Here is a 24,143-nt window from a genome sequence, read left to right on the forward strand (position 1 = left end):
GCTGTATTTCAACATCCTTTCCATCTTCTGCTTAATAGTGAGAGAAAAGAGAAAAAACATCCTCATTTAGTGCAGAGTTGTGTAGTGATGTGATTGATGCACTTCCTACATGTTTGTCTGCTGGTTTGTTCTATTGCAGTTTCACAGACACATGAGAGGAGCAGCTATGAGTTTAACAGCAGCAGCGAGTGGATTTGTCGTCTTCCTTCTCTCTGTGTCAGGTACTGTGCATCTATATTTTCACCTGCTGCTTTAAAACATGGGGATGTGTTTTTTTTTTTTTTTTTACATTAATTAGAACTTTTTGCGTTAGATTTAAAAATAACAGTTCTGTAATTTCTACATTAAGTTATGATGGGTTTACCAGTGCAGTACTTTTTCAGACATGCTGTAACATCTTTCTGAATTCCTTTATTTTCCACTAAACTTTTTAACTTGTTGGTGATATCAACAGTATTTGTCTTATTGGGGTTTTATGAATGCAACATGAAGAACAACACACACAAATGCAGTCACATGGACAGGAATCGACAATAAAGTGTCTTAAATAGTCCCCAAAACACCAAAACTCGCAACTGATCAGACAGGGAAGGAAATGCAGACACAGATGATGCAACAGAAACATGTTCAGGTGTTAAAAACTAACTAAATTTAAAAACTAAATAAGAGAAACCAGGAGATGAGACTCATCTATGCAATGAACATGAAGAACTTTATAAAACGGTTAACGCAGATAGAACAGATTGGTTTGAATCGTTTGAGAAGGTACAGGTGTGGTATAGATGTTTTCTTGTGTATTGTTGATACTTTCTGAGCTCAGTGTGATGTTTTCATGCTCTTTATAGTTACACGTTCTGCTGACGTAGCACTTTTATCCAAAGTGCTTTAGATTGTTATTTCTCATTTACACATACACCAATGGTGGTGGCTGCCATGCAAAGTGCTCACCTGACCAACGAGGTGTGTTCTGCCCAAGGACACTTCAACATGTAGCCAGAAGGGACCGGGAGTCAAACCACTGTGGACCGTTGATGACTGCCTTACCAACTGAGAATAAAAGCTTCCTCAATTCACTGCAATTCTCTGGGGTTTTCTCATTTAGCAGTAACCCGACCACAGAGTGAACGGAAAATAACCAAGAATACCACATTTATCTACACTGATCACATCCTCTCTTGTTCTAGCCAGAAAAAAAAGACTTAAATTACCCAGTAGGTTCAGAACTACAGACTGTGTGAAATCTTAGTGCCACTTTGTCCAGTCTTTGGAGGAGGAGATGGAACAACAAAGGACTTTCCCATCAGAGACCAGGGTTTACATTTACATTTACATTTACATTTAGTCATTTAGCAGATACTTTTATCCAAAGCGACTTACAAGTGAGGTACAAGGTACAAAAATATAAGTCAAGGACAAAACATCAAAGCAAAGTCCTATCACAAAAGTGTTCACAGTTCACGAGATACAAGTGCAAGAGAGCAGAAAGTTTTTTTTATTTTTTTAAAGATTTAAGTGCATAGGAAGATGCGGAAGAGTTCAGTTTTCAGCAGTTTTTTGAATATTGGGAGAGAATCAGCTGAGTGTGCAGCGTTTGGTAGCTCGTTCCACCATCGTGGGATCATTGCGCTGAACAGTTTTGCTTGGTGTCTTCTATGCGGTGCTGGGACCACCAGACGTCGTTCGTTGGCAGACCGCAGCGGGCGAGAAGGATTGTAGACTTGAATGAGTGAGTTGAGGTAAGCGGGAGCTGTCGAGTTAACAACCCTGTAAGCAAGAGACAGAGCTTTGAACCTGATGCGAGCAGCAACAGGAAGCCAGTGTAGAGATCTAAAAAGTGGTGTGACATGGGTCTTTTTTGGCTGATTAAAAATTAGGGTTCTGCATGTTGTCTGCTCTAATAATGATCATTGTTTGATTTAATTTATATATATATATATATATATATATATATATATATAATTTCTTTAACTTAGCCATGCTCAAAGTTTTTGTGCCTAAAACTGAAAACAGCAAGGTCAGTGCATTGCATTAGTCGTTTTTCTGTACACTGACAACATTTGAGTTTAAAACCACATAAACAAGAAATATTAAACTTACACCTTCAACATAGAACCTTTTGGATCAGATGACCCACATAAGATTGTGGAAAAGAGGTGAAGAGACGAGTGCAGGCAGGTTGGAACAGGTGGAGAAAAGTGTCGGGTGTGTCGTGTGATAAAATCTAGAGGAAGACCTGAGAGGATATTTATGGATGTAGTGAGAGAGGACATGAAGTTAGTTGGTGTGAGAGAAGAGGATGCAGAGGACAGAGTTAGATGGAGGCACATGATTCGCTGTGGTGACAACTGAAAGGGAGCAGTTGAAAGAAGTTCTACAATTCACACAACTCAGCTTCTGTAAATGTAAATACTGTAATTGTGGATTTTACATTTAGTCATTACGCTTTTACAAGTGAGAAACCACCCTAACCATAAAATGCACCTGATGAACTTTTTTACCCCCCTGAAGAAATGGTTCTTTGGCAGGATGCTCCGCTGAGATGTGGTCTACAAAAGTGAATTTCACAGTAGTAGAAATCCCCAATTATAATGAGAAGAGAAAGATGAAGATGTGATGTATTTGATAGAGAACTACAATGTTCTGTCCTTTGTTGTTATAGAATAAACCTATGAATAATTTAGAGATAACCATTCTGGTTAGATTCATGACAATACCTGCAGATAACTAGTTTTATTATTTATCTTATTAAGTGATTGTTAACTAAAGCTGTTAACTTTAATTCCTGCTGTTCTCTGTGTTACAGTGATACAGGGTCAGAATGGATGGAGAGTGACTTACACTTCTACTCAGATCTGTGCCATAAAAGGATCAACAGTGGACATACGCTGCACCTACACATACCCATCCACAACTAAAACTTCTAAAGTTGAGAAGAAATTATGGTTTACTAAAGGGACTGATCCTAAACCTGTGGACTTGACAGCAGACCCAGACTATGAGGGCCGTGTGGAGTATCTTTTTTATAATAAAGTTTGCACTCTGAGAATAAAAGACCTGAGAAAGAGCGACTCAGCTGTGTACAAGTTTAGGTTCATAACAAAGCAACCAGAAGAGAAATATACAGGGAAACCTGGAGTGACTTTGTCCGTTACAGGTAAGATTATAAAACTACTAGGATGTACTTGTGTTCACTTGTGCGACCATGATTTTGTGTTGTTTTTGCATGTATTCAGATCTCCAGATGCAGGTGATCAGATCACAAATCCACCAGGACGTTACTTGGGCAGATGTGAAGTGTCTAAATAGTTGTCCACCTGATCGTCTTACCTATGTTTGGTACAATAATGGACAGAAACTTAGGACAGAAACAACGTCATCTTCTGTTACTCATAAGTTTTCTCCTGCAGACAGTTATTCCTGTGCTATAAAAGGACATGAGGAGTTCAGGTCTCCTTCAGTTTGTGAGTTTAATGACACATCACCATCTGGTGGAGTCTCTTAGATTCTTACAGCTGCTGTGGTTGCATGTTAGAGATTTTGCCATTTAAAGTGTCTTTTCTTACAGTTTGAACCAGGTTCTTAAAATCCATGTACGTGTCTTTGGTATTTGCTCATTAACTGTGTAAAAGTGAAAAGATTTATAAAACATTAGATTTTTTTTCATGTATCAAAATCTCTCATTTCTAGTTTTTGTTGCACAGTTCATCTGTAACATAACAGCTCACACTGTAGAAATGAATTAAAACAAGACTTAGGAGTTTGTGATCACTCCGACATGATCAAGTCACATGGTTGGTTCAATGGTGAACATGTTTTAATGTGGTACATTATAGTAAAATCTAAAGTTTTCAAAAACTAGGCCAGACTCTTAAGGGTTAAACAAAAAAATGTGCTGATCATAAAAGAAATTATTTCAGGTGCAAAACACTTCATGGGTCCATGTTTGTATTTCACCAAACAAAGTCTGAAAAGAATGAAGGCTAGTTATAAACTTTCCAAATTCTTAGGATTCAACCATTAGCTTTATAAGATGTGTCCAATAAGTTTCTTTGTGGAAATGAAGTCAGAACAAATTCGTCAGAACAGCTGACTGTAAGACATTGTGACGTTTATGTTCTACAATGAACTTTTCCAATGTACAAAAACACGTGATGAAGTTGTGAACATCACACTTTGCTTTAGTGTTGGTTTATGAAGACTGTCTATGTAAAATGTGTTCCAAACCTCATTCTCACCCTGAAACTCCATGTTTCCAGATGCTCCAAAGCTTCACTCTGTGTCAGTGAGTCCCTCTGCTGAGATAGTGGAGGGTAGTTCAGTGACTCTGACCTGTAGCAGTGATGCTAACCCAGCAGCTAGTTATACCTGGTACAAGGAGAATGAAGACTTAACAAAAAGCTTTCAGGACAGATCTTCACCATCACTGACTTCAGAGCTGAAAACAGTGGGAATTATTCCTGTGAAGCCCAGAACACAATAGGATGTCAGAACTCCACCCTGTGTTTCATTGCTTTAGCTGGTAGGTTGTGTCCACTGCTTTTTTACAAGTACTGTTTATTTGTTTACTGCAGCAAAATTCATCAACATATTTAATACGATGGAGCTTGAGGTGATGCAAATGAAAAACAATCCCTTCTACATTTCCTCTGTTTTATTCTATGTGGCTGAGTGATTATAGACACACCTGACAAAGTGATTATTAATTGAATCAACCTGCTAAGATCCACTGTGTCTTCATTCAGGGAAATCACTTACGATGATGAACATCATCAGGTTGACTCTTGTGGTCCTGATTCCTCTGCTTGTCATGAGTCTGTGGATGAGGTAAATGCTGAAAATCTGTCACGTTGTACTTTCTTTTTGTACCTGTAAAATCAGGAAGTATCTTGTTATTTTTAATCCAGGAAGAAGAAAACTCAGAACTAAATGAATCTGTGGAGATGATAGAGGTGAGTAGCTCTTTTGACAAATTAATCAGCACATAATATTTGATTTTTAAAGAAATAGTTGGAACTTTTTGTCCTTCACATAATACAATCTCAGTCTCTTAATCTCTCTGTTTATGTTTATTATCATTGAAGTTTTCCACATGACGTGTCTTTATTCTCATCTTTCCTTCTCTCCCCATCAGTCAGATTCCCAACATGATTATCAGATCATCTCAGCTGCAACATCCATCACTGCAGCACAGAGAGACGACACAGAGCAGCACAAAGACCTGGTGTGAAGAACAGTCAGGTTAGAGCCTCCTGCAAGGAAGGAACTCAAAACTCATATTCCTTAAATATATTTGATGTGATTATGTTCAGATGCAGTCACCTGGTTGGCAGAAAAAGTAATACAGCCTATTGAAGATAGACAAAAATATTGGCTTCACATTCTACTGTTTAATTAAATATGAAGAATATTGTAGTAGACAAAGCCAATGAAGTCTCCTCCACATACACACCTAAAGCTGGAGGTGTTGACCTTCTCAGCATGTACTGTGTGTAATTTACTGCTACAATCACATGAAAATGTTCCTCTGTGTGTTTTAATAGGTCAGTTCACATCCATTCATCAGCTACAGACTATGTGAAGGTACATACATCCTGCTGTGGTGTAAGTTGGTGTATTGCAGCACCAACTTGTGAGATTTGTTTCTTTGTTTTGATGCAAATTTTTCTGTTGAACTATTTTTGTGTTACAATGACAACAAAGAAAGAAACTCAGAGAGTCATCTGTTTTTTTTTTATTCGTTTATAAAGAAGTTAAATAATTAACAGACCCCACAACTTGGTTCTCATTCTCTGTTTTCTATGTAGAAAATAGGGTAATTTAGAGTTTAAAGAACGAATAACTTTGTTCACTGTCCTGGTTATGTGTATGGACCTAAACGTAGCACAGTGAGGGGGACGTAGAATATAAGTGACTTTATTTAACAAATTCGGGAACTAAACAGACAGTAGACTCAGAACACAAACATCATAAACCAAAACTGGACCAGGGCTAGTGAAAACAGAGTCAGGATACCAGTGTGGGCACAAATCCAAAATTTAGGGGGTGGAGATAAGACTGGTAAACCAAAGAGAAGGGGGCTTGAGGTCTAAACTGACTTATTAACAAACACAGGATATCAAAAAGGGTAAACTAAAAATCACTACGAAGAGGAGGACAAACGCTGATTTGGCCCAAAAGAGTTAAATACAACTGAAGAACTGAACACAAGACGGGGTCAGAATGAGTCGTGCAAATAACTAGAATTTGGACTGAGACAACTAAGTAATTAACATAAATGTGGACACCGACTAAGCAGATATAATACAAATGACCAATCTAAAGAGTGTAACAGGACAGACTAGAAACTAAAACGTGCACACGAACAGGGACAAAATAAAGACACCAGCAACCAAACCTCAGACCAAGATAAACAGGTTACAGAGTCCAGATACCATGAGACAGAGAAACCAGAAGTCAGGGTGTTGCATAAATAGAAAGACAGAGGAGAACAGAGGGGAGAGCTGGGTTTAAAAAGGCAGGGGAACAGGTGTAAATAATTGTGAACGGTGAAAAGGAAGTGGGGAAAAGGGCTACAAAGTAAAAGTCCATAACAGGAAATGAATATGAAGGACCGGATCAAGACATTCACACATTTTGAATATCGTAAGAAGCAGGAAGTCTGGTGTGTTTTAATAGTTTGTTGCTGTCTTCAGTTTTCTGATCATAATGCAGTGACTTCATCAGAGGAACAACCTCCACATTGAGTAGAACCATCTTTTGAAACATCCTGTGGACACAATTTACTGCATTAGTTTAACATCCCTGAAGCCACAGAAGAAACTGAGAGGAGCAGCTATGAGTTTAACAGCAGCAGTGAATGGATTTGTCCTCCTCCTCCTCCTCTCTCTGTCAGGTACTGTACTTCTACATTTGTGGGATTTGTCTGCAGCTACATCAAGCTGTGACACACTGTGTGTTCTGATACTTTTTAATTATGACCATCTTAACCCCAGTTCACCATCATATTAAAACCAATAGTTTGTTTGAAAGTGTCAGAGCTGAAATAACCAGTTGCTGTTTTGGATTAGTTCAGATTTTTATACTTGGTTTTGTTATTGAGTCAGTTGTAATACAGATCTGTAATGAAGATATTTTAAAGAGTTGTCAGAGGTACTGGTAGGAGTTTATTTCACCTCTTTGTTTTATCGTTTTCACACTTACCTAAGTAGCAATTTCACCACAGAGTGAGCAGAAAGGAAACTAACCAGGAAAGCACATTGAGTCTGATGATTCATCTTCTTCCTCTTACTCTGCTCAGTAACACTGCAGTAAAGCTCATTTCATCACTTCATTGCACTTTAGACTGGATGTTGTTCAGCATGGATGCACACAAAGTTAAACTAAAATCAGCAGGTTTGCATCATCCACTCGTCTTCTGCTCTGGATAGAGTTCAGCTCAGTTCAGATCAGATCAGATCAAACATTTAAATCAGGATTTTGCTAAGCTTGTTTCCACTCTAATTTAATAATGAAATAACAAACTAAAAGTCAGAGAATCATTTTAAAAAGAATTAAAAAGTATCTAAACTTAACCAGGCTCAGAGGCCATGAAAAAAATGGGCAAAGGACACGATTATCCCTCTATTTAACATTTATGAAACATTAATCAAATTGTTGGATACGTTAGTCAGTCATGTCAGTAGTGCACATGTGGATGTGTGTAAACATGATGTGGCTGGAAGTTTTGACGTGTGTCAGCAAAAACCAAACAGTGGTAACAGACAGAGACAGAGAGAGAGCAGAGCAAACTAAAGACCAGCTCCTTTATGGTCTTCAGAGCTCTGATTCCAGATGCTAGAAGGAGAAAAAACCCACTCCCTGGCCACAGCAAACCAGACAGGGGCCATCACAAGAGGTAAACATGAGAATATAATGTAAAAGTGTTTTGTGAAGTGCTGCAACCCTCCTTGATCCCTTAATTTTGGGAGTGTGAGCTGCACTTGGTCAACAAGAACCAATCACAGTCCAATCACACACACTAACACATTAAAAATGACTTAAAATACATAAAAATAAAGAGAATAATTAAATTGAAATGAAATCATTGTTCCTGTTCAGGTTTTGTGCAAATATTTAGAAAGTCCTGACAGCTTCCACTATCTATGGTATCATCGAATGATACCAAAAGCTGCACCTGAGGGCTTGGACGGCCTTTACACGAAGACGATATCAATCTGACAAACATAAGATCATCTTTATTGATCCCACTGTGGGGAAATTCACTCGTTAAGCATGAAGAAAGGGTGCCAGTCGGGGCTGCAAATTATTACTATAATTTACATTTTGTTTTTGAGGGCATGCAGCAGTGCCCCCTCCAGCAGGTGATACTCTAGGCAACCGTCTATATGACCTATGCTATAGTGTAGAACAGTAAAAATACTGCATAGTCAGATTCTGTTGTTTAGTTCAGGTGTGGTTAGATTGAGGTCTGATAGTAACGTTTTATGTCAATGACAGATAATTACTCTGATAACTGAGGACAATGATGTTTGTCCAAATTAACATTTCTGCTGAGATTAATGGTCATTAGTTGTTATTGTTGGTGCTATGATACAATTTCTCTTAACTGTTTGTTAACTGAGGTCATTGTGATTGTGGTTTCTGCTGTTCTCTGTGTTACAGTGATACAGGGTCAGAATAACTGGGGAGTGACTTACACTGCTACTCACATCTGTGTCTTAGAAGGATCAACAGTGGACATTTACTGCACCTACACATACCCATCCAGAATAAATGGAAGAAGTACAACAGTTCCAAACACATTATGGTTTACTAAATGGAAAGTCAATGCACCTGTAGATCTGAGAACAGACCCAGACTACACAGGTCGAGTGGAATATTACTGTCCTGACAAAGTCTGTACTCTGAGAATAAGAGACGTGAGACAGAGAGACTCAGCTGTTTACAAGTTCAGGTTCATAACAAACCAACCAGGAACTTATACTGGTGAACCTGGAGTCACTTTGTCTGTCACAGGTAAGAATTTATTTGAATGGTTAATATTTTGGAAATATTTATTTTTGTGCACATTTGCATGTATGAAATTACATTAAATTAAATTTCTGTCACACTTTCTAGTGTATCTTTAATTTTGGTGGGAGGAGACGGCAAGTGAAGGTGTTTTGAGTAACAAAGGTTTATTAAAAGAAAAGCAATCAACAGAAAATCAGTCCATAAGGAGGGCGGGAAAAAAAGACTAGTACAAATGACATAAACCAGGTTAAACAGACCCAGAACTTAAACACACTGGAGCAGGGAGAGCAGTGTTTATACAGGTTGACAGTACATGGAAGGATTTAGGGACAAGGAGAGATGATCTGGCAGTGAGCAGTGGGGAAAGCTGGCTATAAATACAAGGGGCCACAGGTGAAAACAATCAGGGTTAATGAGAAACAAGAAGCTAAAGAAACTAACTGGGAAGTGGAGCAGAGGGATTAACAAAATAAAAGCCAGGAGCAGGAAGTAAAACTATACAAAAATAGAGTCCAAAAACGAGGAGTGTGACATTCTGTTCTTCTTAACATGTTCAGATCTGCAGGTGCAGGTGATCAGATCAACAGTCCACCAGTTTTACACCGAGGCTGAGCTGAAGTGTCTCAGCAGTAAGAGTCCAACTGGTCGTCTTACATTTGTTTGGTTTAACAATGGACAGAAAATCAACAAGATGGAAACTGCATCTTATAAAGGCCAGTTTAATCCTGGAGACCACATCTCCTGTGCTTTAAAGGAACATGAGGATTGTCCTTCTCCTCCAGTGTGTGAGTTTACTTCTCTGTATTTCTAACCTAATGTCAAGTTGTAATTCAAAGTAACAAATCTCCAAGTAGTTTTAAAGGGAAAGTTTCTTTAAACACTTTTGTTTTATCATGTTTTATTTCAATATTTTCTTTGTATGTTTATTTTGATATTTACAAATTTGCACAACTCATTGACCATCAATGAGCCACAGTTCATCCTGATGTCAGTTTGTTCCAGTTAAATCAATGTCTTCTTAACAGTTTTAACAAAAGCTGATTTTTCCTCCTCCAGATGCTCCAAAGCTTCCCTCTGTGCCAGTGAGTCCCTCTGCTGAGATAGTGGAGGGTAGTTCAGTGAATCTGACCTGTAGCAGTGATGCTAACCCAGCAGCTAATTATACCTGGTACAAGAACAAAGGAAATCTAAATGTTCAACCTCTCAACAAAGAACTAAAACTTGTCTTCGCCTCCATCCAGTCCTCTGACTCTGGACTATATTACTGTGAAGCTGAGAACGGGCTGGGGAGGAGCAGATCTGAACACGTCAGTCTTAATGTGAAATGTGAGTAAAACAATTCATTTAAGGAGAAACATACTCACTGTCTTTAGCTCTGCCTGCTGTCAGTTACAAAACCATGTAGAATGTTTCTGATGCTTCTACACTTGTTTTCTTATTTTAACGTAGCAACAGATACATATGTCCTCATTTCTATTAGTTAATTTTATGTCAGAGCACAGTGGTTCATCATAACACATATCCTGCAAACAATGAACTGTGTTCAAATTTTTTCTCCTCCAGATCCTCCAAAGCTTCCCTCTGTGTCAGTGAGTCCCTCTGCTGAGATAGTGGAGGGTAGTTCAGTGACTCTGACCTGTAGCAGTGATGCTAACCCAGAAGCTAATTATACCTGGTACAAGGAGAATGAAAACTCACCAAAAGCTTCAGGACAGATCTTCACCATCACTGACTTCAGACCTGAACACAGTGGGAATTATTCCTGTGAAGCCCAGAACACAATTGGACGTCAGAATTCCACCCTGTGTTTTATTGCTTTAGCTGGTAGGTTGTGTCCACTGCTTTTTTTCAAGTACTGTTTATTTGTTTACTGCAGCAAAATTCATCAACATATTTAATAAGATGGAACTTGAGGTGACGCAAATGAAAAACAATCCCTTCTACATTTCCTCTGTTTTATTCTATGTGGTTGAGTGATTATAGTCACACTTGACAAAGTGATTATTAATTGAATCAACCTGCTAAGATCCACTGTGTCTTCATTCAGGGAAATCACTTACGATAATGAAAATCATCAGGTTGACTCTTGTGGTCCTGATTCCTCTGCTTGTCATGAGTCTGTGGATGAGGTAAATGAAACAAATCTGTCACGTTGTCCCTTCTTTTTGTACCTGAAAAATCAGGAAGTATCTTATTATTTTTAATCCAGGAAGAAGAAAACTCAGAACTTTAAATCTGAACTAAACAAATCTGTGGAGATGATAGAGGTGAGTAGGTCTTTTGACAAATTAATCAGGACATAATGTTTGATTTTTAAAGAAATAGTTGGAACTTTTTGTCCTTCACATAATACAATCTCAGTCTCTTAATCTCTCTGTTTATGTTTATTATCATTGAAGTTTTCCACATGACGTGTCTTTATTCTCATCTTTCCTTCTCTCCCCATCAGTCAGATTCCCAACATGATTATCAGATCATCTCAGCTGCAACATCCATCACTGCAGCACAGAGAGACGACACAGAGCAGCACAAAGACCTGGTGTGAAGAACAGTCAGGTTAGAGCCTCCTGCAAGGAAGGAACTCAAAACTCATATTCCTTAAATATATTTGATGTGATTATGTTCAGATGCAGTCACCTGGTTGGCAGAAAAAGTAATACAGCCTATTGAAGATATACAAAAATATTGGCTTCACATTCTACAGTTTAAATAAATATGAAGAATATTGTAGTAGACAAAGCCAATGAAGTCTCCTCCACATACGCACCAAAAACTGGAGGTGTTAACCTTCTCAGCATGTACTGTGTGTAATGTAACTGCTACAATCACATGAAAATATTATTTTATATCTAATCTAGCTTTAAATGACCAACTCTGAAAGCAAAGCAAATCATAAACTGTCCTTTTATGTGCAAAAACAGTTTGTGGGTGATGGTGTTGATCCAGTTACTTGAAGTAAAATTGGGTGTCTGCTGAGTTGGCAGCCAACCTGGACGCATCTCCTGCTATTAGTGTTGCTGGCTTCAGCTGCCTTTGCATGAGCAATAGTGGCTTCTTACCTGCCGGTGATTATGCTGACAGAGCAGATTTTTCCTGATTTTTCTGGCTGCCAGGCTGCTGGTTACACGCAACAACAAAGACAAGAAGCTCCTACACCAAAGTAAAATAAGAAAATAAGATCTCTCCCTGAAGAGATGAAGCATCTCTGTCAGTAATCATGAAGTTGTTTCTTTTGGATAAAGTGTGTTGGTTTGCAAGCTGCCAATCATGCTGCAACAATAAATCAAACCTCAGTCCATAATGTTTGAAAGACAATCCCAAATGCTGCCATTGTAAGAAAGATCCAGATGCAGCAAGCATCTTCTCCTTCCTCTCCCTTATTACTTAAAAATACAATAAAAAAATACAATTAATAAATTGAGCTTTGCTCTGCTGCACACAGCTTAAGTTGGTGTAGCCCCAGTGTCTGACTGGGCCCTTAGGGAGCCAAGTCTGTCGCTAGTGCTCAAACTGGTCATTGGTGGTTGTTGATCCAGGCCTGGTGCAGCCTCATAGTATTCTGGTCCTGAACATCTAGGCACACGTTCCATGCAGTCTACCCTGGCTGACTGCAGTGGCCATTTCAGAACTCTGTGTCACCTTTAGTCCATAAGTTTTAACTGCTCATTGCAAACAGTCCTATGTCTGCAGTCTGACTACAGCATCTCTATGCCCCTCAGACTGATGCTTAATGCCCTTAAGGACCATCACCTCCTCATTGACCCTGGTAGATTTGGATTGGGATGTCTCTTCACTGAGAGTCTTAAACATTTCTCTGCACGTATGGAATATCTAACAAGTAGATAGAGAACAAACTGGTTATATTGTAACTGTGGTTGAGTGAAGAGAGTCTCTCTCCAGTTCTTAGATCGTTGGAAACAGGTTCCAGTCACTGATTGCTCAACTGCAGAGCTGTGGACGGGCGAGATGCTGTGTCTTAAAGAAGTATCCACATGCCCTGACCTCAGGACTTAATGTCCCACACGTGGAATATGTAACGTGTAGAGAGAAAATCACTTCACTCAGAAAACCACGGTTTCAACGTTGTTCTGTTTCACAGTTTGTGTTTTCTTTTTCACATGTTGGGGAATTTATTTCCTGTGTTTTTATCTTAATTTGAACATCTGCATTGCTCAGTGAAACAAATCCAGTTTCATGTTCTCTACTAACTTGTTCAAACTGAACATTAATCCAAATGGTTTGCTACAGTAACTGTGTTGTTGTGGGTTTGGCTGTTTGTGTGTCAGTCAAAAAACTGTTAAGGTGGCAAAGTGTAGAAGAGGTTAAATGAATAAACAACAGGCAGTTTAATTGTAACAGAGCCCATAACTGTTTCCTCATTCTCTGTTTTCTATAAACACAGAATGATGAACTGTGTTCTATTCTTTCTGATCATACATGTCTTCACAATGTTTTTGTATCTCTTATTTTTTTGACAGTTTTATCACAGCTGTTTGTTTTTCTTTGTGAGCCAAGTACCAACTGTCAGTATTTTTACTCTTTTTGGAAATAAATGTTACTTTGTTTCTCACTCAATTAAATAACTTGGGTTGGTTCCTTTTTTGGTTTTGCATAATAACTTACTTCTATACTGAGTCACTAACTATAACTTTACTAAATATTAACCAAGTTCATTAAAAATAATCTTTTTAAATTTGCTTCTAACTACAACTTTTTTTAATTGCACCCAGTGTTAATTATTTTATTTACCATTTGGCATTAAATCTTTGTGTATTTTGCATTGTCATCAGTCTTGTTATTGTTTTGCTGGATTTTTATGTGCTGCCACCTGGTTCATCATGCTGGTAAATCAGCTAATTGAGAAGGAAGTTGTGCGTATCTTTAACAACATGACTTCTACTTTGTAGAAAAAGTTGTGTAACTCTTGATTTAGTTTGTCTGCACTTTACTTACTCTTCCTACAAATATGTTATTACTCTGTAGTTATAGACACAACGTGAGCAGCTATGAGTTTCACAGTAGTACTTAGTGGATTTATAGTCTTTCTTGCTGTCCCAGATACTGTAAGTCTTTGTTCTCTGTCTTTAAGAACCATGTAGAACAATTAGTGTTAGATTCAGAAATGTGGTTTCCTGGTCCTCTGGTGTTTCACTTTCCTCTAGTGATGAAGCGTCAGTGTTGCAGAATCAGGCATCATCACTCTGAGTCGTTCCTCTGTGTGTTTTAATAGGACCTAAACGTAGCACAGTGAGGGGGACGTAGAATATAAGTGACTTTATTTAACAAATTCGGGAACTAAACAGACAGTAGACTCAGAACACAAACATCATAAACCAAAACTGGACCAGGGCTAGTGAAAACAGAGTCAGGATACCAGTGTGGGCACAAATCCAAAATTTAGGGGGTGGAGATAAGACTGGTAAACCAAAGAGAAGGGGGCTTGAGGTCTAAACTGACTTATTAACAAACACAGGATATCAAAAAGGGTAAACTAAAAATCACTACGAAGAGGAGGACAAACGCTGATTTGGCCCAAAAGAGTTAAATACAACTGAAGAACTGAACACAAGACGGGGTCAGAATGAGTCGTGCAAATAACTAGAATTTGGACTGAGACAACTAAGTAATTAACATAAATGTGGACACCGACTAAGCAGATATAATACAAATGACCAATCTAAAGAGTGTAACAGGACAGACTAGAAACTAAAACGTGCACACGAACAGGGACAAAATAAAGACACCAGCAACCAAACCTCAGACCAAGATAAACAGGTTACAGAGTCCAGATACCATGAGACAGAGAAACCAGAAGTCAGGGTGTTGCATAAATAGAAAGACAGAGGAGAACAGAGGGGAGAGCTGGGTTTAAAAAGGCAGGGGAACAGGTGTAAATAATTGTGAACGGTGAAAAGGGCTACAAAATAAAGGTCCAGAATAGGAAGTGAATATGAAGGACCGGATCCTGACATTCATACGTGTTAAATATGGTAAGAAGCAGGAAGTCTGGTGTGTTTTAATAGTTTGTTGCTGTCTTCAGTTTTCTGATCATAATGCAGTGACTTCATCAGAGGAACAACCTCCACATTGAGTAGAACCATCTTTTGAAAAGATATGCAGCTATGAGTTTAACAGCAGCAGTGAATGGATTTGTCCTCCTCCTCCTCCTCTCTCTGTCAGGTACTGTACTTCTACATTTGTGGGATTTGTCTGCAGCTACATCAAGCTGTGACACACTGTGTGTTCTGACACCTGTTAATTATGACCATCTTAACCCCAGTTCACCATCGTATTAAAACCACCAGTTTGTTTGAAAGTGTCAGAGCTGAAATGACCAGTTGCTGTTTTGGATTAGTTCAGATTTTTTACTTGGTTTTGTTATTGAGTCATTTGTAATACAGATCTGTAATGAAGATTTGTTTTACAGAGTTGTTCTGTGACCCACCCTGGTTTAATAAGTTCTGTATATTGTGACAGTTTTGTTCTCTCTCTGTAGTTCCAGAACTTTTATCATGGTGATGTCAAGAAGGTGTTTAGGAGGAAAATTGGACTCATCACATAGTGGCTCAACTTGCATTTGTACCACACAACAGTGTTACAGGAAGAGAGTCTCTTTATTTATAGGTCAGATGTACTGATGAGTTTCTTTCACCTCTTCTCGTTTTCACACTTAACTAAGTAGCAATTTCACCACAGAGTGAGCAGAGAGGAAACTAACCAAGAAAACCACATAGAGTCTGATGATTCATCTTCTTCCTCTTACTCTGCTCAGTAACACTGCAGTAAAGCTCATTTCATCACTTCATTGCACTTTAGACTGGATGTTTATCAGCATGGATGCACACAAAGATAAACTAAAATCAGCAGGTTTGCATCATCCACTCGTCTTCTGCTCTGGATAGAGCTCAGATCAGATCAGATCAAACATTTAAATCAGGATTTTGTTTCTGTCGTGGCAAAAACTGTAAGGCAAGTTAGGAGGCAAAAGGCAACTCACAAGTGAATGATAATGATGAATTTAATCAGCAAAATGGAGAAACAAGCAAAGCAGAACAGAACTACACTCATGAGTGGGTCAATCAGATTGACCAAGATGTGTAGGTTGTTCAGCCTTTTATACATTTAACTCAACAGCTGGGTTCACACAAAGAACAAAGGGATGAGTCGATGCAAATCAACCTTCATATAATGTGGTCAGGAGTCTTTATTATCAAGTTCTTGTCACTTTGTACTTTTGTCCTTGAGAGTCCTTGAGATTGACCATTTGTGCTGGTTCCCGTGGGCTCCTTTCTGGGAAGCAAATGTTCAGGTGTATCAACCATAAGACCATAGTCTTATATTTAGCTAAGACACTTCTTCGTGTGGCCAGAGACATGATGTCTTGCTGGGGAGCAAAAGGTGAGGAAGCACTGGTGTAAGCAGGTTTGATACTGGGTCTGCCAGAAGTGTGAAAACAGTGAAATAGTGGTACCTAGATTTTGAAACTTCCCTCACAGTTTTCACTCTAATTTAATTCTGAAATGACTAAATAAAAGTAAAAGAATCAATTTAAAAGCAGTTATAAAGTCTCTAAACTTAATCCAGCTCAGAGGCCATGACACGATTATCCCTTATTTGAACATTTATTACATTTAAATCAAATGGTTGAATACGACCAAACAGTGGTAACAGACAGAGACAGAGAGAGAGCAGAGCAAACTAAAGACCGGCTCCTTTATGGTCTTCAGAGCTCTGATTCCAGATGCCAGAAGGAGAAATAACCCACTCCCTGGCCACAGCAAACCAGACAGGGGCCATCACAAGAGGTAAACATGAGAATATAATGTAAAAGTGTTTTGTGAACTGCTGCAACCCTCCTTGATCCCTTAATTTTGGGAGTGTGAGCTTCACTTGGTCAACGAGAACCAATCATAGTCCAATCGCACACACTAAACACATTAAAAATGACTTAAAATAAATCACAATAAAGAGAAGAATTAAATTGAAATAAAATCATTGTTCCTGTTCAGGTTTTGTACAAATACTTAGAAAGTCAGAACACTAACAAGGTGCTATGTTCAAACAATACAAAACACTGCAATATAATATAAAACAGAATTCAAAAGTTGCATTGCAAGTTTAACTCACAGTCAGCAAATATTTGTTCCTTTTTTTTTCAACAAAATAAATGGAAATGGTGCTTTGCTCAGTGAAATCTTGTATTTGGTAACAATGGGCCTTATAGAAGCAGAATGTGCAAACAAGACAACATAAAACCATAATGTTGCACTAAAATCATGTCCAAAGTCTCTGATAGCTTTCATTTAAAATTGTACATGTCTGGACGTCCTTACGGCAAAGGCATCTATGTTATCATCGGATAATACTGAAAGCTGCACCTGAGGGCTTGGACGGTAGACGATATCAATCTGACAAACATAAGATCATCTTTATTGATCCCACTGTGTGGAAATTCACTCGTTAAGCAGCAGGAACCATATAAAGTGTAACAAGCGTTTTTAAAACATTTAAAATATTTCAAAATTATTACTATAATTTACATTTTGTTTTTGAGGGCATGCAGCAGTGCCCCCTCCAGCAGGTGATACTCTAGGCAACCGTCTATATGACCTATGCTATAGTGTAGAACAGTAAAAATACTGCATAGTCAGATTCTGTTGTTTAGTTCAGGTGTGGTTAGATTGAGGTCTGATAGTAACGTTTTATGTCAATGACAGATAATTACTCTGATAACTGAGGACAATGATGTTTGTCCAAATTAACATTTCTGCTGAGATTAATGGTCATTAGTTGTTATTGTTGGTGCTATGATACAATTTCTCTTAACTGTTTGTTAACTGAGGTCACTGTGATTGTGGTTTCTGCTGTTCTCTGTGTTACAGTGATACATGGTCAGATAACTGGGGAGTGACTTACATTGCTACTCACATCTGTGTCTTAGAAGGATCAACAGTGGACATTTACTGCACCTACACATACCCATCCAGAATAAATGGAAGAAGTACAACAGTTCAAACCACATCATGGTTTACTAAATGGAAAGTCAATGCACCTGTAGATCTGAGAACAGACCCAGACTACACAGGTCGAGTGGAATATTACTGTCCTGACAAAGTCTGTACTCTGAGAATAAGAGACGTGAGACAGAGAGACTCAGCTGTTTACAAGTTCAGGTTCATAACAAACCAACCAGGAACTTATACTGGTGAACCTGGAGTCACTTTGTCTGTCACAGGTAAGAATTTATTTGAATGGTTAATATTTTGGAAATATTTATTTTTGTGCACATTTGCATGTATGAAATTACATTAAATTAAATTTCTGTCACACTTTCTAGTGTATCTTTAATTTTGGTGGGAGGAGACGGCAAGTGAAGGTGTTTTGAGTAACAAAGGTTTATTAAAAGAAAAGCAATCAACAGAAAATCAGTCCATAAGGAGGGTGGGAAAAAAACACTAGTACAAATGACATAAACCAGGTTAAACAGACCCAGAACTTAAACACACTGGAGCAGGGAGAGCAGTGTTTATACAGGTTGCCAGTACATGGAAGGATTTAGGGACAAGGAGAGATGATCTGGCAGTGAGCAGTGGGGAAAGCTGGATATAAATACAAGGGGCCACAGGTGAAAACAATCAGGGTTAACGAGAAACTAACTGGGAAGTGGAGCAGAGGGATTAACAAAATAAAAGCCAGGAGCAGGAAGTAAAGCTAAACAAAACTAGAGCCAAAAACGAGGAGTGTGACATTCTGTTCTTCTTAACCACTTCAGATCTTCAGGTGCAGGTGACCAGATCAAAAATGTACCATGGTTCTACTTGGGCAGATGTGACGTGTCAAAGCAGCTGTTTACCTGATCGTCTTTCATACATCTGGTACAAGAATGGACAGAAGATTCAGAGACAGTCAACATCTTCTTATGAAGATTACTTTACTTCTGCTGACAGCATTTCCTGTGCTGTAAAAGGACATGAGAAGTCCTATATAGTTAGATAGATAGTTATTGTTGATCTAGAAGTGAACACAGAGTCAGATATTTGATAAAGGTTAAAGGATTTAAGTGTCTAAGGTTATAAAATTAGGCTCCTCAGTGAATTTAATAATGTCAGGTGAGAATATCATGGCTAACACATAATTCAATTCACGTTAATTCAACAGTAGAACCCATCAGTGTGCAGAGCGATGCTCAAAGACAGAATCTGAGTCATTTGTCTGCTCACCTTTGTTCAGACCTACTGAAATGTAGAACATTTTGACTTTTTAAGTCTGTTATGTTAACGGGATGTTTTCCTTTTTGCAGACATACACATTCAAGTATATTGAAAGATTAAGTTTTTTATCTTTCAGGTGTTCGTGGTGAATCCTGCAACAGAGTGATTTACACTGACAGAAGAATCTGTGTCTTCAAAGGTTCATCAGTGGACATTTCATGTACTTACACTAGTTATTATCAGGTCAAATCTAAATTCTGGTTCAGTCCTGAACGTAGTCGTCAGTGGCAGAATCCCTCACAGCCTGAGGATCTTAGTAAAGACTCCCAGTATTCAGGTCGTGTTCAGGTCTTTGAGACAGAGACAGGACGCTCCACTCTGAGAATCACTGACCTGAGAGAGACAGATTCAGCCCAGTATCACTTCAAATTCATAACACAGAGCTTTGAATGGAGGAGCAGTTTACCTGGAACAACTCTGACTGTCACAGGTAATAACAAAGAAAACAAACACAAAGTAAAATGTAAAAAAAAAATTATTTATAGCTGAAAAACATTAGAAACTACTAATGAAAAACATTAGTAGTTGTCCTTCTGAAAAACATTAGTAGTTTCATTCATGTTTTAAGTTTCATTTTTTCCAAAGACACTGTTGTATTACTTTCCTTCAAGTTCCCTGTAGCATTTTTACCCAGTTTTTCTGGAAAGTGATTAAACTTTGGCTTCTTCTTCCTCCATTACTGTACATCCAGCTCTGCAGGTGCAGGTGATCAGATCAACAGTCCACCAGTTTTACACCGAGGCTGAGCTGAAGTGTCTCAGCAGTAAGAGTCCAACTGGTCGTCTTACATTTGTTTGGTTTAACAATGGACAGAAAATCAACAAGATGGAAACTGCATCTTATAAAGGCCAGTTTAATCCTGGAGACCACATCTCCTGTGCTTTAAAGGAACATGAGGATTGTCCTTCTCCTCCAGTGTGTGAGTTTACTTCTCTGTATTTCTAACCTAATGTCAAGTTGTAATTCAAAGTAACAAAGCAGCAAAGTGTTTTTAATATGGATGTTTTAAAGAAAAAAAATCCTTAAACACTTTTGTTCAATATTTTCTTTGTATGTTTATTTAGATATTTAAACTTCTTAGAAATTATTGACCATCAATGAGCCACAGTTCAGCCTGATCAATGTCTCCGAAACAGTTTTAACAAAAGCTGATTTTTCCTTCTACAGATCCTCCACAGCTTCCCTCTGTGTCAGTGAGTCCCTCTGCTGAGATAGTGGAGGGTAGTTCAGTGACTGTGACCTGTAGCAGTGATGCTAACCCAGCAGCTAATTATACCTGGTACAAGAAGAACCAAACAGTGGTCAACAAGAAGAACGGAATTCTAAATGTTCAACCTCTTAATCAAGAACCACAACTTGTCTTCGTCTCCATCCAGTCCTCTGACTCTGGACAATATTACTGTGAAGCTGAGAACGAGCTGGGGAGGAACAGATCTGGAGACATTAGTCTTAATGTGAAATGTGAGTAAAACAACTTATATAAGTAGAAACATAGTGGAATAATTTGGCTGATCATACTCACTTTCTTCAGCTCTGCCTGCTGTCAGTCACAAAACCATCTAGAATGTTTCTGATGCTTCTACACTTGTTTTCTTATTTCAACACGTGTAGCATCAGATACATATGACCTCATTTCTATTAGTTAAATTTATGTCAGAGCACAGTGATTTATCATAATACATATCCTGCAAACAATAAACTGTGTTCAAATGTTTCCTCCTCCAGATCCTCCACAGCTTCCCTCTGTGTCAGTGAGTCCCTCTGCTGAGATAGTGGAGGGTAGTTCAGTGACTCTGACCTGTAGCAGTGATGCTAACCCAGCAGCTAATTACACCTGGTACAAAGAGAATGAAGACTCACCAAAAGCTTCAGGACAGATCTTCACCATCACTGACATCAAACCTGAACACAGTGGGAATTATTCCTGTGAAGCCCAGAACACAAGAGGACGTCAAAACGCCACCTTATATCTGATTGTTGCTGCAGGTAAATTATTACATTCAACTGCACAAACCATGCACCATATTTAATGCACATTCAACATAATGTTTGAGAATTTGAATGAATATTACAATAGTTTTTCATCTGCCAATATTGAAGTTAGCAGATTGGCAGATGAAAAACTAAACTTGAACATTAGGACACAGCAGAAATTGACAACTATCAGCAAAATTGTATATAAACGGTTTTTGCAAATGTATATTATAGGAAAATACATTTCTCATAATGTATTTTCATTGAAGGTATGAATATTGGTACCAGTGGAAACTTTAAGAAGCTTTAAAACAGTCATTGCCTCTGGACAGGAGTCAGAAACTGAGTAGTGTGAATTTGAATCATCTGAGTTTGTCTCATATTGCTAATGTGTGCAGAACAAGGTTTTTATCATTGGTGTTTGATCAAAGACTTATAGCATTTTATTTTTATGTTGTTAACATGTTTTCTTTCACCCTGTAAAAATATACAAACTGTGGTCTCTGGAATTTCTGCAGAAATATTGCTGTTTGTGAAAGTTCAGAGAGTGAGAGCACAGAAAATTAAAACCTTGTAATGAAATCTTAATGAATGTCTGTGTAAAACTGACTTTAAGAGGGTGAGTTAGAACAAACCATTGAAACAAAGGAGATGTTTCATCTCCAGCTGGTCTGGGACAGCCTCAAACCTCCAGTAATGGACAGACTGACAGACATCCTCCCTGTACTGAGCAGGAAATGAAGCATTGATGTTTAAGACACACATGCACCATAGTCCTGGTTTTGTTCCTGCTATAAATCACACAATTGGCCCAAACAGGCTGTAACACTCAAATGAACCGTCGCTCTTCTCTTGATTGTTCCCCAGGATCATGGAAATCAGCAGCAGCTGGAGTAACCACTGCTGTTCTCCTACTTCTCCTTGTCCTCTGTGTCTTCTTATGGATCAGGTCAGAAGCTTTGTTTCACTAAATGGCTCGTTAATAATTCATTGAAAGTCTGTTTGTCAGGATTAAAACATTCAGTCTATTTTAAAATTATTCTTATTTTAACCAGAAACAAGAAGAATACTGAGGAACCATCTGAGCCTGAAGACAGACCAGACAACAGGGAACAGGTGAGAGTTGTTAAATTCAGCTTCCTGTTTCACCTCTGTCCACACCCTCAATCACTGATAAGTGTGTTTGGGTTTGGTTATAAATGTGCTGTGATGAACCAGTAAACGCATCCAACAGTGGCGTCATGAGGTCTGAGAGGACACTTTTCTATAGCAAAGCTAGAAGCTAAAGAACCAGAGATCAGCAATTTTGCTTTGGTCTTTTCAGGACAGAACTCTCCAGTCAAGATAAACACATTTTACCACATGTCCCGTGTGTAGCTGAAGTACTTTTGTCTTTGCAGCATCTACCTGCTGAGGGACAATCAGAGGAGCAGGAAAACCTTCTGTATGCCAGTGTCCACTTCTCCAAGAAAGAGACGGATGCTGTCTACTCCAACATCAGAGCAGCTCAGCCCCACAAGGAGGAGGAGGAAGTGACTGAGTACTCTGCTGTCAGATTTGTCAGTAAAAGTACTGCACAGAGATGAGCAGCTCCCCACACAGTAACATCACCAAACTAAAAGTACTAATTGAATTCATTCTTTAATGAATTGTTGGCTTATTTTATGTCAAACGGGAACAAATATCGCTCAGCACAGCTGATGGTCAGTGTCACCACTTATCACATCCATAAAACACAATTCTTTCATCATTCTAGAGGCAGTTTCACAGTCGACCACAGTTTCACTCAGATGAACCAAACACGTGAATGAAAACAATCCATTGGTGACCATCAAAGGTTCAACGACCTCTTGACTCAACAGTTTCTATTTCTGCTTCTGAAATCCAGTCAGTTTGAACTGATGAATCCTGTCAGATGAGAAGTGTAATGTCTTCAAGAACTCTAAGAAAGTCCACCGACCACTAAACAGCACCTCTGGGGTCCACGAGTGAAACACGTGTTCTAATGTAGATGTAGTTTCCAATCACTGCCACTAGATGATAGTAAAGAGACACGTTTTCCTAATGAGAGACCGTTTCTAGTCCCAGTACATCACATGATGAACTGTGTACTGCATTCTTTTCTTTCTGATTATATTTTTGTTTTATCTCTTTTTTTATTAGTCTTCTCACACATTTTTTTTTTCATGAGCCAAGTACCAGTGGTCAGTATTTTTACTCTTTTGAAAAATTAATTTTACTTAGTTATGTAACTTGTTTTTTTTTCCTTTTTTGGTTTTTGATAATAGCTTGCTTATATATTTATACAATAAAAAAATCATTTTTTTTAATATTCTTCATAATACATACTTTTACTTTCTATTTTTACCAATTGAATTGCACCGCAGTGATATATATTTTTTAATTTGTCATTTGCAATTCTTTGCCTATTTTTACTTTTCAGATTTCTTGCATCAGTCTTTACATGTTTATTGGTTTTGAAGCTGAATGTGCCAGAATTCTACCCACTTTTAATTAAAAATGTCTCAGTTTTTCTGAAGTCTTTTCAATTTTCTAAATTGTTTTATTGTTTATGTTTATGGGATGTTGTAGTGTGTCTAACATGTTTGATTCTAACAGGCCTCATAACGACATTATCACACCCTCTTAAATGAAGTAGTTCATACTTTTGCAGGCAGAACACTACTTTTTGGATTTGTTGCTATGTGCTGCCACCTGGTTCATCATGCTGCTAAATCAGCTAAATGAGAAGGAAGTTGTGCGTATCTTTAACAACATGACTTCTACTCTGTAAAAAAAAGTTCTTGATTTAGTTATTCTGCACTTTACTTACTGTTCCTACAAATATGTTATGACTCTGTAGTTACAGACACAACGTGAGCAGCT

General features: G+C 38.2%; 3 protein-coding genes and 1 long non-coding RNA gene across 4 annotated transcripts; all 4 read left to right on the plus strand.

Moving 5' to 3' along the window:
- The first annotated feature begins 83 nt into the window (after nt 1–83).
- LOC137124649 (sialoadhesin-like) lies at nt 84–8,969 on the plus strand. Its single transcript, XM_067499764.1, has 9 exons — nt 84–221; nt 2,804–3,154; nt 3,234–4,519; nt 4,743–4,824; nt 4,905–4,949; nt 5,132–5,238; nt 5,541–5,580; nt 6,693–6,892; nt 8,662–8,969. The coding sequence occupies exons 1-3, from the start codon at nt 110–112 to the stop codon at nt 3,500–3,502; spliced, it is 732 nt and encodes a 243-aa protein (XP_067355865.1). The 5' UTR covers nt 84–109; the 3' UTR covers nt 3,503–4,519; nt 4,743–4,824; nt 4,905–4,949; nt 5,132–5,238; nt 5,541–5,580; nt 6,693–6,892; nt 8,662–8,969.
- LOC137124612 (limbic system-associated membrane protein-like) lies at nt 7,831–13,736 on the plus strand. The gene is made up of 7 exons (XM_067499713.1): nt 7,831–7,894; nt 8,662–9,015; nt 9,570–9,797; nt 10,069–10,338; nt 10,576–11,141; nt 11,222–11,279; nt 11,462–13,736. Exons 1-5 carry the CDS (start codon nt 7,831–7,833, stop codon nt 10,908–10,910), a joined length of 1,251 nt encoding a protein of 416 aa, XP_067355814.1. The 3' UTR covers nt 10,911–11,141; nt 11,222–11,279; nt 11,462–13,736.
- Nucleotides 11,271–20,752, plus strand: LOC137124613 (B-cell receptor CD22-like). Its single transcript, XM_067499714.1, has 6 exons — nt 11,271–11,279; nt 11,462–11,551; nt 12,703–12,778; nt 19,360–19,713; nt 19,948–20,202; nt 20,451–20,752. Exons 1-6 carry the CDS (start codon nt 11,271–11,273, stop codon nt 20,750–20,752), a joined length of 1,086 nt encoding a protein of 361 aa, XP_067355815.1.
- Nucleotides 20,753–21,014: 262 nt separating this feature from the next.
- Nucleotides 21,015–23,773, plus strand: LOC137124659 (uncharacterized). The gene is made up of 4 exons (XR_010913996.1): nt 21,015–21,269; nt 22,125–22,206; nt 22,313–22,373; nt 22,658–23,773. It is a non-coding gene; the product is annotated as an uncharacterized lncRNA (long non-coding RNA).
- Nucleotides 23,774–24,143: the final 370 nt, after the last annotated feature.

Source organism: Channa argus, chromosome 3 (genome assembly GCF_033026475.1).
Source record: "Channa argus isolate prfri chromosome 3, Channa argus male v1.0, whole genome shotgun sequence".
Lineage (NCBI taxonomy): Eukaryota > Metazoa > Chordata > Actinopteri > Anabantiformes > Channidae > Channa > Channa argus.